Source organism: Meles meles, chromosome 7, assembly GCF_922984935.1.
Source record: "Meles meles chromosome 7, mMelMel3.1 paternal haplotype, whole genome shotgun sequence".
Classification (NCBI taxonomy): domain Eukaryota; kingdom Metazoa; phylum Chordata; class Mammalia; order Carnivora; family Mustelidae; genus Meles; species Meles meles.
The window spans coordinates 128,543,624-128,555,727 of NC_060072.1; the positions used below are offsets into that span (position 1 = coordinate 128,543,624).

The 12,104-nt window shown below is 34.7% G+C and overlaps 1 protein-coding gene across 1 annotated transcript in view; it reads left to right on the forward strand.

Moving 5' to 3' along the window:
* ARL5B (ADP ribosylation factor like GTPase 5B) overlaps nt 1-10,459 on the forward strand; it is a 29,119-nt gene extending 18,660 nt beyond the window's left edge. The window contains exons 4-6 of the mRNA XM_046012796.1: nt 1,101-1,184; nt 2,653-2,804; nt 4,035-10,459. Coding sequence (XP_045868752.1) covers nt 1,101-1,184; nt 2,653-2,804; nt 4,035-4,083 — 285 coding nt within the window. The 3' untranslated portion in view covers nt 4,084-10,459. The remainder of the gene's footprint in view (nt 1-1,100; nt 1,185-2,652; nt 2,805-4,034) is intronic.
* The last annotated feature ends 1,645 nt before the right edge of the window (nt 10,460-12,104 follow it).

Consider the following 12,104-nt stretch of genomic DNA (forward strand, 5'->3'; position numbering starts at 1 on the left):
AGACCCACCTTTCTTACCAGCCGCTTTCTCCAGTCCTCTGTGCTTGCCCCTCTTTAGTTTCAGCTCCATCCCCTCTAGCATACTAACCCCTGAATAGGTATGTTTCTATGTAGCACCTTTTTTCTGCGGCTCTTATTGTTGATCTTGTTGTGTTAAAACGCTTGTTCATCGGTTGTTTTTTTTTTCTAAATTTGCTTCTCTTTTTCTTTCAAACGTGCATGCTCGTTTCTAGTGGGCGGGAGACTGTCTGAAACATAAATAATTACTGATTGCCAAATGAGCAGTCGTAGAGTATTTTCAAGTTTTAGTAAAAGTTATTTAAATTTTCAGAGTCCATAGTCTCTCATGGTTCATCTCCCCTTCCAGTTTCCCTCAATTCCCTTTCCTCTCCATCTCCCCATGTCCTCCATGTTATTTGTTATGCTCTACAAATAAGTGAGACCATATGATACTTGACTCTCTCTGCTTGACTTATTTCGCTCAGCATAATTTCTTCCAGTCCCGTCCATGTTGCTACAAAAGTTGGGTATTCGTCCTTTCTGATGGAGGCATAATACTCCATTGTGTATATGGACCACATCTTCCTTATCCAGAGGGTTATGAAGGGGCGGCAGGGGGGTGGGGGGGTGGGAGGTTGAGGAACCAGGTGATGGGTAATAGGGAGGGCACGTACTGCATGGAGCACTAGGTGGATGCCAAAACAATGAACACTGTTATGCTGTAAATAAACAAATAAAAATAAATATTAAAAAAAAAACCTATTAAGAAACAAGAAAAAAAAAGTTATTTAAATTACTGTGACTTTCTCTTTGAAATTTATTTTTTGTTACCTGCATTTACAAATAAATCTTCATGTTACCGAGTATGATGTTTTAAGAGATCACCTTTTTAAAAACCTCGGACATAGCTTTTATCTGTTGAGATTATGAGTTATTTTCTTATTAACATTTGGATTTTACAGTAGAATATAAACTCCTTATGATGAAAAAGCAGTAGAGCATTTTATGGTAATGATGATGTATTGTGAAGAAAGTACTCTCACTGAGAGTAGTTTTGCATAAGGTTTCATTCAATTTTCTTTCTTTTTGGTTGTCTTCTAGTTCATCATTCTTGTTGTTGATAGCATTGACAGGGAACGACTAGCCATTACAAAAGAAGAACTATACAGAATGTTGGCTCATGAGGTAAATTTTGAAAGCAAACATAAACCATAGAGTAAGGTATCTGTATACTGGTTGTGCTTTTTTACAAAGATTATGGGCTTTGCAGTTGGTTATTTCATCATTAACAGAATTTTGTATTTTGATGAAAGTCTTAACATCAAAAAGTTTCATAGTTTCATTACATTTTCAAACTTGGAAAAGCTCAACACATTCATTTGTAGACGGTTACTGTTACTGACAAGATTTCTCAAAATTTAAGCCACTTATTCTTGCCTTAAAGAGACTGATAAATTAAAGCAAGAAAGACAAAAATTTAAGTGTTTTTCCCCCCAAGAGTTTATAACCAAAAAGTCTTTAGTGAATAGTCTGAGATCACTTAATTCTATTTCAGATATAAAAAAGACTTAGAAAATAAAACACATTTGCCCATCAGCCGTTCAGTGTAAGATGAAATTTCCTATGCGACCTCCCAATCTCATTTTCTTCCTTTCTGTCAAAGGATTCTGAAAGAATTACATTAGCTTAAAAGTAGTGATTATCAATCCCGTGTATATTTTCATACTTTCCCTACACTTTTATTTGTCAGTTGTACAAAATATTACTTTCCTTGTTCATAAAATCTTATATAATGATCAAGATTTTTTTTTCCCCCATATAACTCAGTTTTGGGTCTTTTTGCACAACATTTTGATTATCCATGTCCGTACATAATTTTTGTTCATTCTTTCTGACAACTCTGTAGAGTCCTAGTGTATGATTAAACCACGGTTGATCTATCATCTTCTTCTCCTTTTTTTTTTATCTGTTCTTTATTAATGAACATTTAGGTTACTTCTAGATTTTGATAGTTTGAACAGTTCTACAGTGAACATTAATGAAATACAGTTAGTCTATATCAATATTAGTAAGTAAGATAAGTACTACCCAGCTCTTACCCTCAGTCCTCCTCTTTAAATTTGGAGAAATTCTGTAGTATTTGGTAACATATTACCATATTTGCCCATTAGAGTATTATTGCTCATAGAGTTTTAAATCAGTGTTTAAGATGCATGTTTATTTTACTTTTGGCCCAACAATATAAAATAACTTTTGATTATCTAGCTTATGTTAATAAGCCTATCTTTGTTAAAGTCAATCATTAAATCACTGTTATTTAAGGAAATTCATTTTCATTTCAGTACAGCTTTTATTTTTTTTAGTTTTTATTTTTTAAGTAAGCTTTAGGCCCACTGTGGGTCTTGAACTCACAACCCAAGTTGATCTTGATCTTGATCAAGCTCTTAATGAGTTAGTTGTGTGGTCTACTGATTGAACCAGCCAGGCGCCTATCAATAAAATTTTTAAATTTAAATATTACTGCCTAATCATTTTTTAAGGTAGAAGGATTTCATTATGACTCTCCAGTTAGGCTTATCTGACCCTCCTGATGCATTAGTTTAATTTGAATTGTGGTATTTCCTGTATTAGAAATATTTCATATTGATTGCAGGATTTACGGAAGGCTGCAGTCCTTATCTTTGCAAATAAACAGGATATGAAAGGGTGCATGACAGCAGCTGAAATCTCTAAATACCTCACCCTTAGTTCAATTAAGGATCATCCGTGGCACATTCAGTCCTGCTGTGCTTTAACAGGAGAAGGGTAAGTGCTAAACGGTATGAGGGCAGCTATGACTTCTTCCAAATTTCTGTCAACTTTTCTTCTTTGATCCTGTTCCCTTTTTTGTTCTTAAAGATAGTTTTTGTATTGTATCTCAGTTATTTAAGGTAGAGATAATTTTAGTCCGTTACTGTTGTTAAGTTATACTTTAGCGGAGTTATTGACACATTTTTTGTGACTTTTAATGTAAACAAAGTGTTTTACCAGAAAAAGTCAATAACAAATGTTTGGATGAAGCTGTCACAATCCAGATTTTTAGTTGCTGTTTTGTTTCTTGCTTACAGCATTACAGTTAACCTGAATTAAAGAGGAAGCATCAAAGAAATTTCAGATTTTCTGTAAAGGCTTAATAAAGCAAAGAGTACATCTCCTTTCTAATCAGTTCTTTCAGGGGACATACTTCGAGAGAGGAAACATTTGAGATAACTGCTTCTTATAGTTTATCATTCTTCCCTGAGAACTTGAATTTGGATGGTGTAGGCCAAAGAGAACCCAGCATGTTACACGTGACTTATCCAGTCGATTTCCAGGAGCTTATTTATCCTGATATACATGACCTTCTTTGTTATGCTCCTATTGAAAATAGCTTGTAATAAAATAGCTCCATGTAGACTTTTTGACCTATCCTTCTAAGACTGGGCCATAAGCATTCCATTCTTTAGAATTTAGGTACGTAGGGGGGAGTTGCTGTTGCCTTTCGGTGGTGGTTTCGGTTTTAATCTTAAAGGGGGAGAGGAGTATTTGCAATCTTGATTGTAGAACTGGGTTATCATCAAGATGAGACTGAAACCATTTCCCAATTACTCAACTAATCTGATCCCATCATTTTGTCTAAGTGAATCTTCTACTTAAAAATTGCACTTACGGGGGCACCTGGGTGGCTCAGTGGGTTTAAGCTTCTGCCTTCAGCTCGGGTCATGATCCCAGGGTCCTGGGATCGAGCCCCACTTCGGGCTCTCTGCTCAGCAGGGAGCTTGCTTCTCCCTCTCTCTCTCTCTGCCTGCCTCTCTGCCTACTTGTGATCTCTGTCTGTCAAATAAATAAAATAAAATCTTAAAAAAAAAAATTGCACTTATGGTGTTATCTACATATTTCACTTGCCTATATAAATCATTACCACAGTATCAACATTTGGGTAAGACTTAAAAATAATAAGTATGCTTTCAATTGTAAGTATTTCCATTTTGAAAATACTTCTGTCTTTTGTTTCAGGTTATGCCAAGGTCTAGAGTGGATGACCTCCCGGATCGGTGTGAGATAACTTTTTGCTTGAAAAGAGACTGCTCTATTTATTCTGTGACATGAACATTTTCCTAGTACCTTTGGCTGCTAAGGCAGCAGCATGTTTAATTTATAACAACACAAACCTCTATGAGCAACACTTGAATCAAGTGCAGCTGAACTGGAACATAAAAGATTTTTTCTTAACTTTTTTTTAATGCACTAATCTTCAGTTGGATGAACATAATGTGTAACTATGTTTTCAGCAACATAATTCTTCTGACTGCTGATTCTAACTATTCAATGACTGCCTTGTAAGAAATGTTTGTCATATGTTTAATGTTTCCTGAAGTATTGTAATAACTTTAATGACCAATTTCTTTCATTTCTTGACCACCCCCTTTCCCTACCAGATAATTACTGGTTTGACACGGTAGTAGTGGAAATCACCAGGTTCTGCTTGCAAACTTAACCAGCACTAAATATTTGCTCCCTCTTCAAACCACTTACCTTTTGAACAGAACTTACTATAGAGAAAGAAATCTGCCTAGAAGATACTTCCGGAAGACTGACCATCATGAGAACTGCCTTTAAGTTAATTTCTCCCATATTATTGCAAGTCATGGAATAATTTTAACTTACTGTTAGCATGGAAATTAAGTAGGCTGTTTATCTAAAAGAATTAAATTCACTTTTTTGCCTCCAATACGAGATTAGTTTTGACTAAAAGCTAATCAAGGAAAAATATTTGAAAGCCCAACTTTGATGGTAAATATTTTGATAAATCTGATATTTTAAAAATGTCATGATATTCAACACATGCATTAACTACCGGAAATTATTAAAGCATACCAGCACTACTATCAAAACAAGATACTTGGAATATATTTTACTATCAATTATAAGCAACTTTTATTATCAGCAAAAAGTTCAACTATTCCATTTGCAAGGGAGAGCACATCTGCTTTGGGCAATAGCTAAAGCAGAGTATAAACATTTCATTTCTTAAGAATTTGAAATTGTGTGTGAATTTGCAGTGTTTCTACCACCAGCAGTATATTATACTTAGAAAACCATATGACTTTTCCTTAAATCTATCTGAGGTTATAGTGTAATAGGCTTAAAACAGTTGCTATCTTTATAGAACGTGATGTTCTAAAGTCTTTTGCTGGGTTACAGGAAACTGCTGAATTTAATCCTAGCTTTTAAAGTATTACTAGGAGACTGAAAGTTAACACTAACATCTTATAAATTAAAAAATAGGAAGAAAAAGTCATATTCTATCAGAAGTTTATTACATATCATTGAAAAGTTTCAAGGCAGTTGTCTAATGTGAACAGTAATATAAATAGTGCATACTTTAGAGGGAGGACAAATATAATTTTGATCCTTTATTTCAAATGTGTGATTTTGCTATAATGAAAGGGATAAAATGCATACTTAGAGAACAATAATTCGTTTTTGCAGTATTTTTTTTCATTTGGGTCAAAAATAGGATTCAGTGTTCATAAGAATATCAAAATACCTGTTCAAAAGTGGTATTTTAATTTTAATATTTTTATTGTAAATTGGTTTTACTTTTGCTCTGTTTTCAGGTATACTTGATTTATTATATTTCGTCTAATTTAGTTGAATGTGGTAATATTTTCTTTCTCTTTAGTGGTAGCACACCCTAGAACTGAAAAATGGCCAGAGGAAAGCCTTCTGGACTTTGGGAACTAGTGGTCTATTAACCTTGTTTTGAACCTTTTTCTTAGTGATTCTATAGCAGGCAGAGGGTAAATTTTGTTTTTAATAAAATCCATAATCTAGAACATGAGAGAAAAAGCAAACATAAATCAATATGGATGCTTTGTGTTACGTGCTTGGGGGCAGGGAGCAGGAAGAATTATGAAGACAACCATTTACCTAAAGCACACTTTGCCAGAATTTCTGTCTTGGTTGTAGAGTTCAGCCATAAATACTGAGGATAATTCTCTTAGCTCCATCCTGAGAAAACGTATTTATACCCCTGTGTCCATCCTTATTACGAAATTTATCTTTTGTATCTAGTAAGATTGGTTGGCTCAGTTTTCTTCTATCAAATTATATGATTATTTTTTTATATTACCACATCAGCATTATATTGAAAGTGTTTTTAATAGTTGATTGTATTTTGTCAAACAACTACTAGTATAGATTCAAGTTTACTATTTAATTTTTTAAATACAATTTATTTTATTTTCTAAATTTTTTAAAAAAGCATTTTGTTAGTTTGGGATTAGAAACGGTTTATGTTAGCTACATTGAAAATGAAATCGATATCCCACTAGTTTTTGTGGCAGTGATTGGGAAAAGTTTAAATAGAAAATTCATGTAAGACTTTTTAAAGGTGTTTTTATAGGTTCTCTTTAGAGCTTTCCTGTTACATTGATAAGAAAACTGATTATCCTTTACTCCAAGAGAATGTTTTGTTTGATCCAAGCGGGTACCTCATACTAAAGCATTGATTAGGACATTCATTGTCAATCAACTATAAAATATTGTTTGATAAAAAATGTAAATTTGTAATTAGTGCCTTTATTCACATTTTGAGATGAGTTCTCAGTTTTGTACTATGCCTGTTCTTTAGAAGTCAGATTAACAGCTGATTAACTTGACAATGAAATAATTCAAGATTCACCTCCCCACCAACCCTTCAATTGCCTAGCAAAGTAGAAAGCAGGGAACCCACCCACATTACTTTTAGGAGATTATTCTAGATGTTATTTTTATTTTGAGGATGAAGCAATGAAAGTTTAAATATTTTATTAGAACTGAAATGTAACTGCCACCCAAATACGTTATTTTTCTCCATTTTGAGCATGTTACATTCTTCATGTTTAAACCCACTGTTGTTATTGCAGTGCATTTGGGAACTCTTAGAATTAACAGGCCCCTTTATATGGGAATATAGTACATAATTTGTATTCTTAGTGTAATTTAATTCCTTAAAATCTGAAATAATATATAGATATATAATCTATTGGAAAACTCATGGTTAAATATGTAATTTTTGCTTTTAGGTTCTGTGTTAGGTGTGCTTCAAGGTATAATTTTATTCTGTATTCCTTAGAAGAAAGATAATAAATTCAAGTTTTATTGTTAAAAATAATTTTTAAATGGGCACTTACCCTTATAGCCAAAGTCATTTTGTTTAAGCATAAATTAACTTTTATTTTCTATAGCATAAAGAGAAAATTATTTTCCTATGAAATGGTGAGTGATATAGGCAGTGCTGTAAACAATAGTCTCTGAAGAGCTATAGGGAGTCAGCAAAGAAGATTTTAAAGAAATCAATAAATCTTTATATTTTTAAAAAATCTTTTTGGTGTAGTATCTTAGGACAAATTTAGACATGGGATTGCTTGTGACTAGCACTCATTTAATTCTTAGCTATGTAAAACTATATCAGTAGATAAGTGTAGTGGTATTATGCCTGTGGATGGGTAAATTCCATTGACATTTATGTTTGAAGACCAACTTCCCGAGTCTAAAGTTTTCTCTGTGACTTTGGATCTAAAATATTTTATATTCAGTTCAATTCTAAAAGAGGATCTTTTATGTTTTGTTGGGATAAAGTCACTTCAAGATGTAGTCTGTTAACTTGGACCTAATAGAATACTGTGCTGGCTGTCGAAAGAGGTGGATTTGAATCTTGATTTGGCCATCAATTGTCTAGTTGACCTTAGATGGTTACTGTTCACAGCCTTTTTGTTTTCTCTGGTATTGAGAAACTTAAGCCAACTAGAACTCCATTATCTTGGTTTTAAAGCTAATTCCTTAGATACTACATTAAAGTCCCCAAACTAAAAATACTAGGAAGGAACATGTAATACAAAATTAAATTCACTTTTATCTTTTCTTTGATTCCCACCTCATTTTCATTTCATTTAGCTCATGAATACAATCAAATAAGAAAACAAAGTATCAACTAGTAACTGCTACTCAGCTTAAATTGAGCTAAGAGCTAATGATAATGCAGAAGAGAAAATAAGCCATATTGCTAAGAAAATTATTTTAAGCTGCTGATAATAAAACACCAATGTTGTGTTTAAAGTACTCTCTTTCAGAGATTATCTTGCCTATTTTCCTGGCTTTTATTAATTAGAAGTGGTCAGTTTGTTCAGTCTATTGGCGTTAGATGCTTCCCCAAACTCCCAGTTCTGTTTGACTTTTCAGTATTGAAACGAGAGTGTAGCCAGGCTGTCAATATTTTACAAACGTCTCTGTAAATCTGAGAGTAGTTTACTACTTATTCAAGGTTGGTTCCTTCAGTAATGTCTCGTCCTTACTCATTCAGCATTACTGTGAAGCCTGAAATCCAAGGTTCCCAGAAAGTATTTTTGAAAGAATTCCAGGTAGCCAAAAGTAAATAGAGAAGATGGATTTAAAAAAAAAAAAAAAAAAAAAAAAATCTCCATTTAAAGTAGAAAAAATACTGTGTTCAACAGATCCAAAATCACTTTTAAATGTATATGATTTGGTAAAATGTTTGGAAAAGGTTAATTTGGGGTATAGAGTCATACCTAGAAACGAAGGTAGAAGCAGTTGGTAGTAAAGATAAACATGAGGTAGAAAAACCTTCAAAAGGATATTAAGTAAGAGAAAATGTGAATGAAAACAGTGAATTTCCCTCATTTGAGGCACTTAAAATTGCTAGAAAGTACAGTCTCTTTACTGTAGAGCTAGATATCTTACTTTTAAAGTGGCCAAACGACCAAAGACTGATCAGGTTTTTAGAATTTGTTAGTGTTGTCAGTCACATCTTTTTAACTTTTTTCTTAAATTGGTAATCTCCATCGTCTCCTAGAAATGGAGAAGTAATAAAATGTGCCGTACATATCTTTTGGAATAGATGACAGAGTTCTAGAAGAATGGAAGTGTTCTCTTGCACAAACTTGTCAAATCTTAATTAAGAAGTTACCTCATTTTTCAGTCCATAAGGTGCTTTGCTCAAGCTTGTGGGATGTTACACCCATAAATACTCCCCCTTCACGCCAACTGTATTTGAAATATGCAAAATTCACATGTAAGGGATAGCATTCTTTAGAGATTTTCGTTTTATTCTTGGTTGCCGCTGGCAGGGCTGGCATGGTATAGCAGATTCACGTACTGCCTTCATTAAAGCACACAGGCAAGTGCTCAGTCAATACTTAATTCATTTCATTAAAAACCGAATAAGGCAAGGAAGAACCCTAAAAGCTGATCAATTATATTATGTTGCGACCATATTTCATTACGTGTTGGGAGGATGTCAGATGACTATCATTTGATCTTGGTGGTGCCTAATTTCTTTGCATATTTTATCCCTATTCAGAAGTGATTATTTTAATCCTCTTGTGTTTTCCCTCAGGACGTTCAGGGACTCGGCAAGCCCCTCTTTTATTCTCTTGGAGTAAACTGTTCAGTGTAGTTATGAAATTTTTAATTTCAATTAAAAAAAAGTTTAGCTGCTATTTCATTGAAAGCGTGAATTATAAAATGATGGTTATGATTTTTTCCAATTATGTGATAGTATTCCATTTTACCTTATTTATCTGTTGCAGAGTATGGTTTTTAAAAAAGAAAAGAAACAAAAACTTAAAGCTATTACAGCCTTGTCCCTGGATTTCTCCTAAGCAGAATATAATGGTTATAATCACACATTGCCATCTTCACACAAATTGGTGCTCTAGAGCATGAAAGAGGAAACAGCAGGCCCTGTAAAATAGACTTCTTGCCTCAGAATGTAAAACTATTTTAAAGTGTATTTATATTTATGTTCATTTCTTAAGGCTTAAATACAAACTGTTGTTATCCATCAAGCTTTAGGCTTTCTACAAAAGCTGTAACAGTATCTTTGCTAATCAGCTTGGTCAAAATAGATGGTGTTAACACGGACAAAATTAGGAATTGGATCTCTCTGTGGGTCCCTTGGTATTGCATAGAAGGGAAAAAAGAATGTTTTTCATGCCACAAACTGTGCTTCTTAACCCCAACCAAGCAACTGAAATGTGTGCTATTGGTCTAATATATAGCATTAATAAAATAAAAAGAGCAAACCAATTACTTAATGCATTTACATCATCACTTCTTGAAAATGGTTCAAAGCATGTTCTACTAATGGTGGGGCTGTTTAAAGACATGTTTTAAATTTTTTATTAGCTTTGTTACTGTCATAAAATGCTTTTATATGTCAAGGTTAGGTTGCTGGTACTTACGGATTTCTTTATTTCTGCAATTATGTTATAATGAGTTGCTTGCATGCCTACTCACACAAGTAAAAAGGATGCTGTTTGCTCTGGAATGTTCATCTTTTAGACAGGTTTTGGCTCATTTGCAATCATGGTGCAATACAGTGTAACATTCATTTGTTTTCAGTCAACAGTTTTATTTTTGTCATAATAAATAATTACTTTTCCAATATGACACGCACCCAGTGGTTTCCTTTAAAGATAAAAATATGTCTTAACAATCTGTTGCAAGTAATAGAAACCTACCTAAGCTAACAAAGTGATGGGAATTTATTACAAGAGTAAGGTCCTATTGTGGGTTCTAATGGAGCCCAGGGAAGTCAGGGATACAACTGGGTTTTTGGGATAGGCTAGGCCAGAGACCCAGACTCCGGTATACTGACAAGAAACCAGAAAGCTCTTTTTCTTACCCATCTCTTTTTGACTTGTTTCCTAGGAAGTCCATATGGCAGATAATGTCCAAACCAAATAGTTACCATAGTTTTATCTTTGTACAAATAAGAAATCAGATCATCATTAGGTTCTTAGGGTGTCGAAAACCAACCTCCGTGCTTTGGAGTCAAAATAGAATGCGAAGACAGAGTTTGGGATAAACAGGAACAATAAATGATGTAGGAAAAGATGTTAGGGTTTGAAGCCGATGGCCAAGAAGAGAATTCTTAAGATAACTGGGTGCTAAAAGGTGGTTTTATTAAAGGACAGGGACAGGACCCATGGGCAGAAAGCTGCATGGGGGGCTTGGGCTGTCATGAGGAGTGGCCCATTATATACTTTCAAGTTGGGAGGGGAGGGGGAAGAGCCTAAGCCACCCAGGTATTTTGGAAACAAGGTTTCCAGGACCCTGCGGGAACTAGCTATCATTAGGAAAATGTCCTTTATTACTGTTTAGTAGAAACTCAGTCATGAGACTTCAGATTATATCTGTAGGTGGTCATATGCTTGGGGGATGATGGCCAACGTGTATCTTGGGGAGTAGAGATAAAGGAAGTTTCCAAAGGAATTTTTTTTATGTTAAAGAAGACTTACAGGATTCTAGGGGTCAGGATAAGATTGCCTCTTGCCACTTTCGACCTACTGCCAGCCCTCTTTGTCAGGTTTTCAGGGTGGTTCAGGGTTCCTGAGACAAAAGACCAAGAAGGGAGTAGGGGAGGGGTATGGAAGAGAGGAAAAGGTTATTTAGTTTAAAACAGAGCCTTGCCCGTGGCCTTAATATGACCATTTTTATTTTTTTCAGCTTTATGCTTTTATAGTTTCAGTTACAGTTTCATATTCGCCAAGAACATTGTTCATTTCCCTGCAGCGGGTCAGTTTCTCTTTCTGGTCTGGACAGCTGGGGTTTGGCAGAAGGTATACTTACCAGAGAAGGGGAATCCCTGGACTGTAGGCAGGCAATCCAAGAGGGGTGTGTGTGGTATAAAATGAAATATATTGTCTTTGAAACCTGGTCCTGAGACGAAGCTCCTCAAACCCTTGGAATTTCCTGAATGATTGGAGTGTCTTTTGTCATTCATAAGAAGGCTCTTTAGCTCATGTAAATGAGGTGACTCAGTGGGCTTCTTGACAGACTCAGAGTGGAGCTGGTCTGCAGGAATACCAAATGATTAGAAGGTTGGAGCTTTCAGCCTCTGGAAGGGGAGGATGGAGGAGGGGTGCTGCTGATCAACCTCTGTGAAAGCTCTTTTTTTTTTTTTTAAAGATTTTATTTATTTATTTATTTGACAGAGATCACAAGTAGGCAGAGAGGCAGGTAGTGAGAGAGGAGGAAGCAGGCTCCCCGCTGAGCTGAGAGCCCGAAGCTGGGCTGATC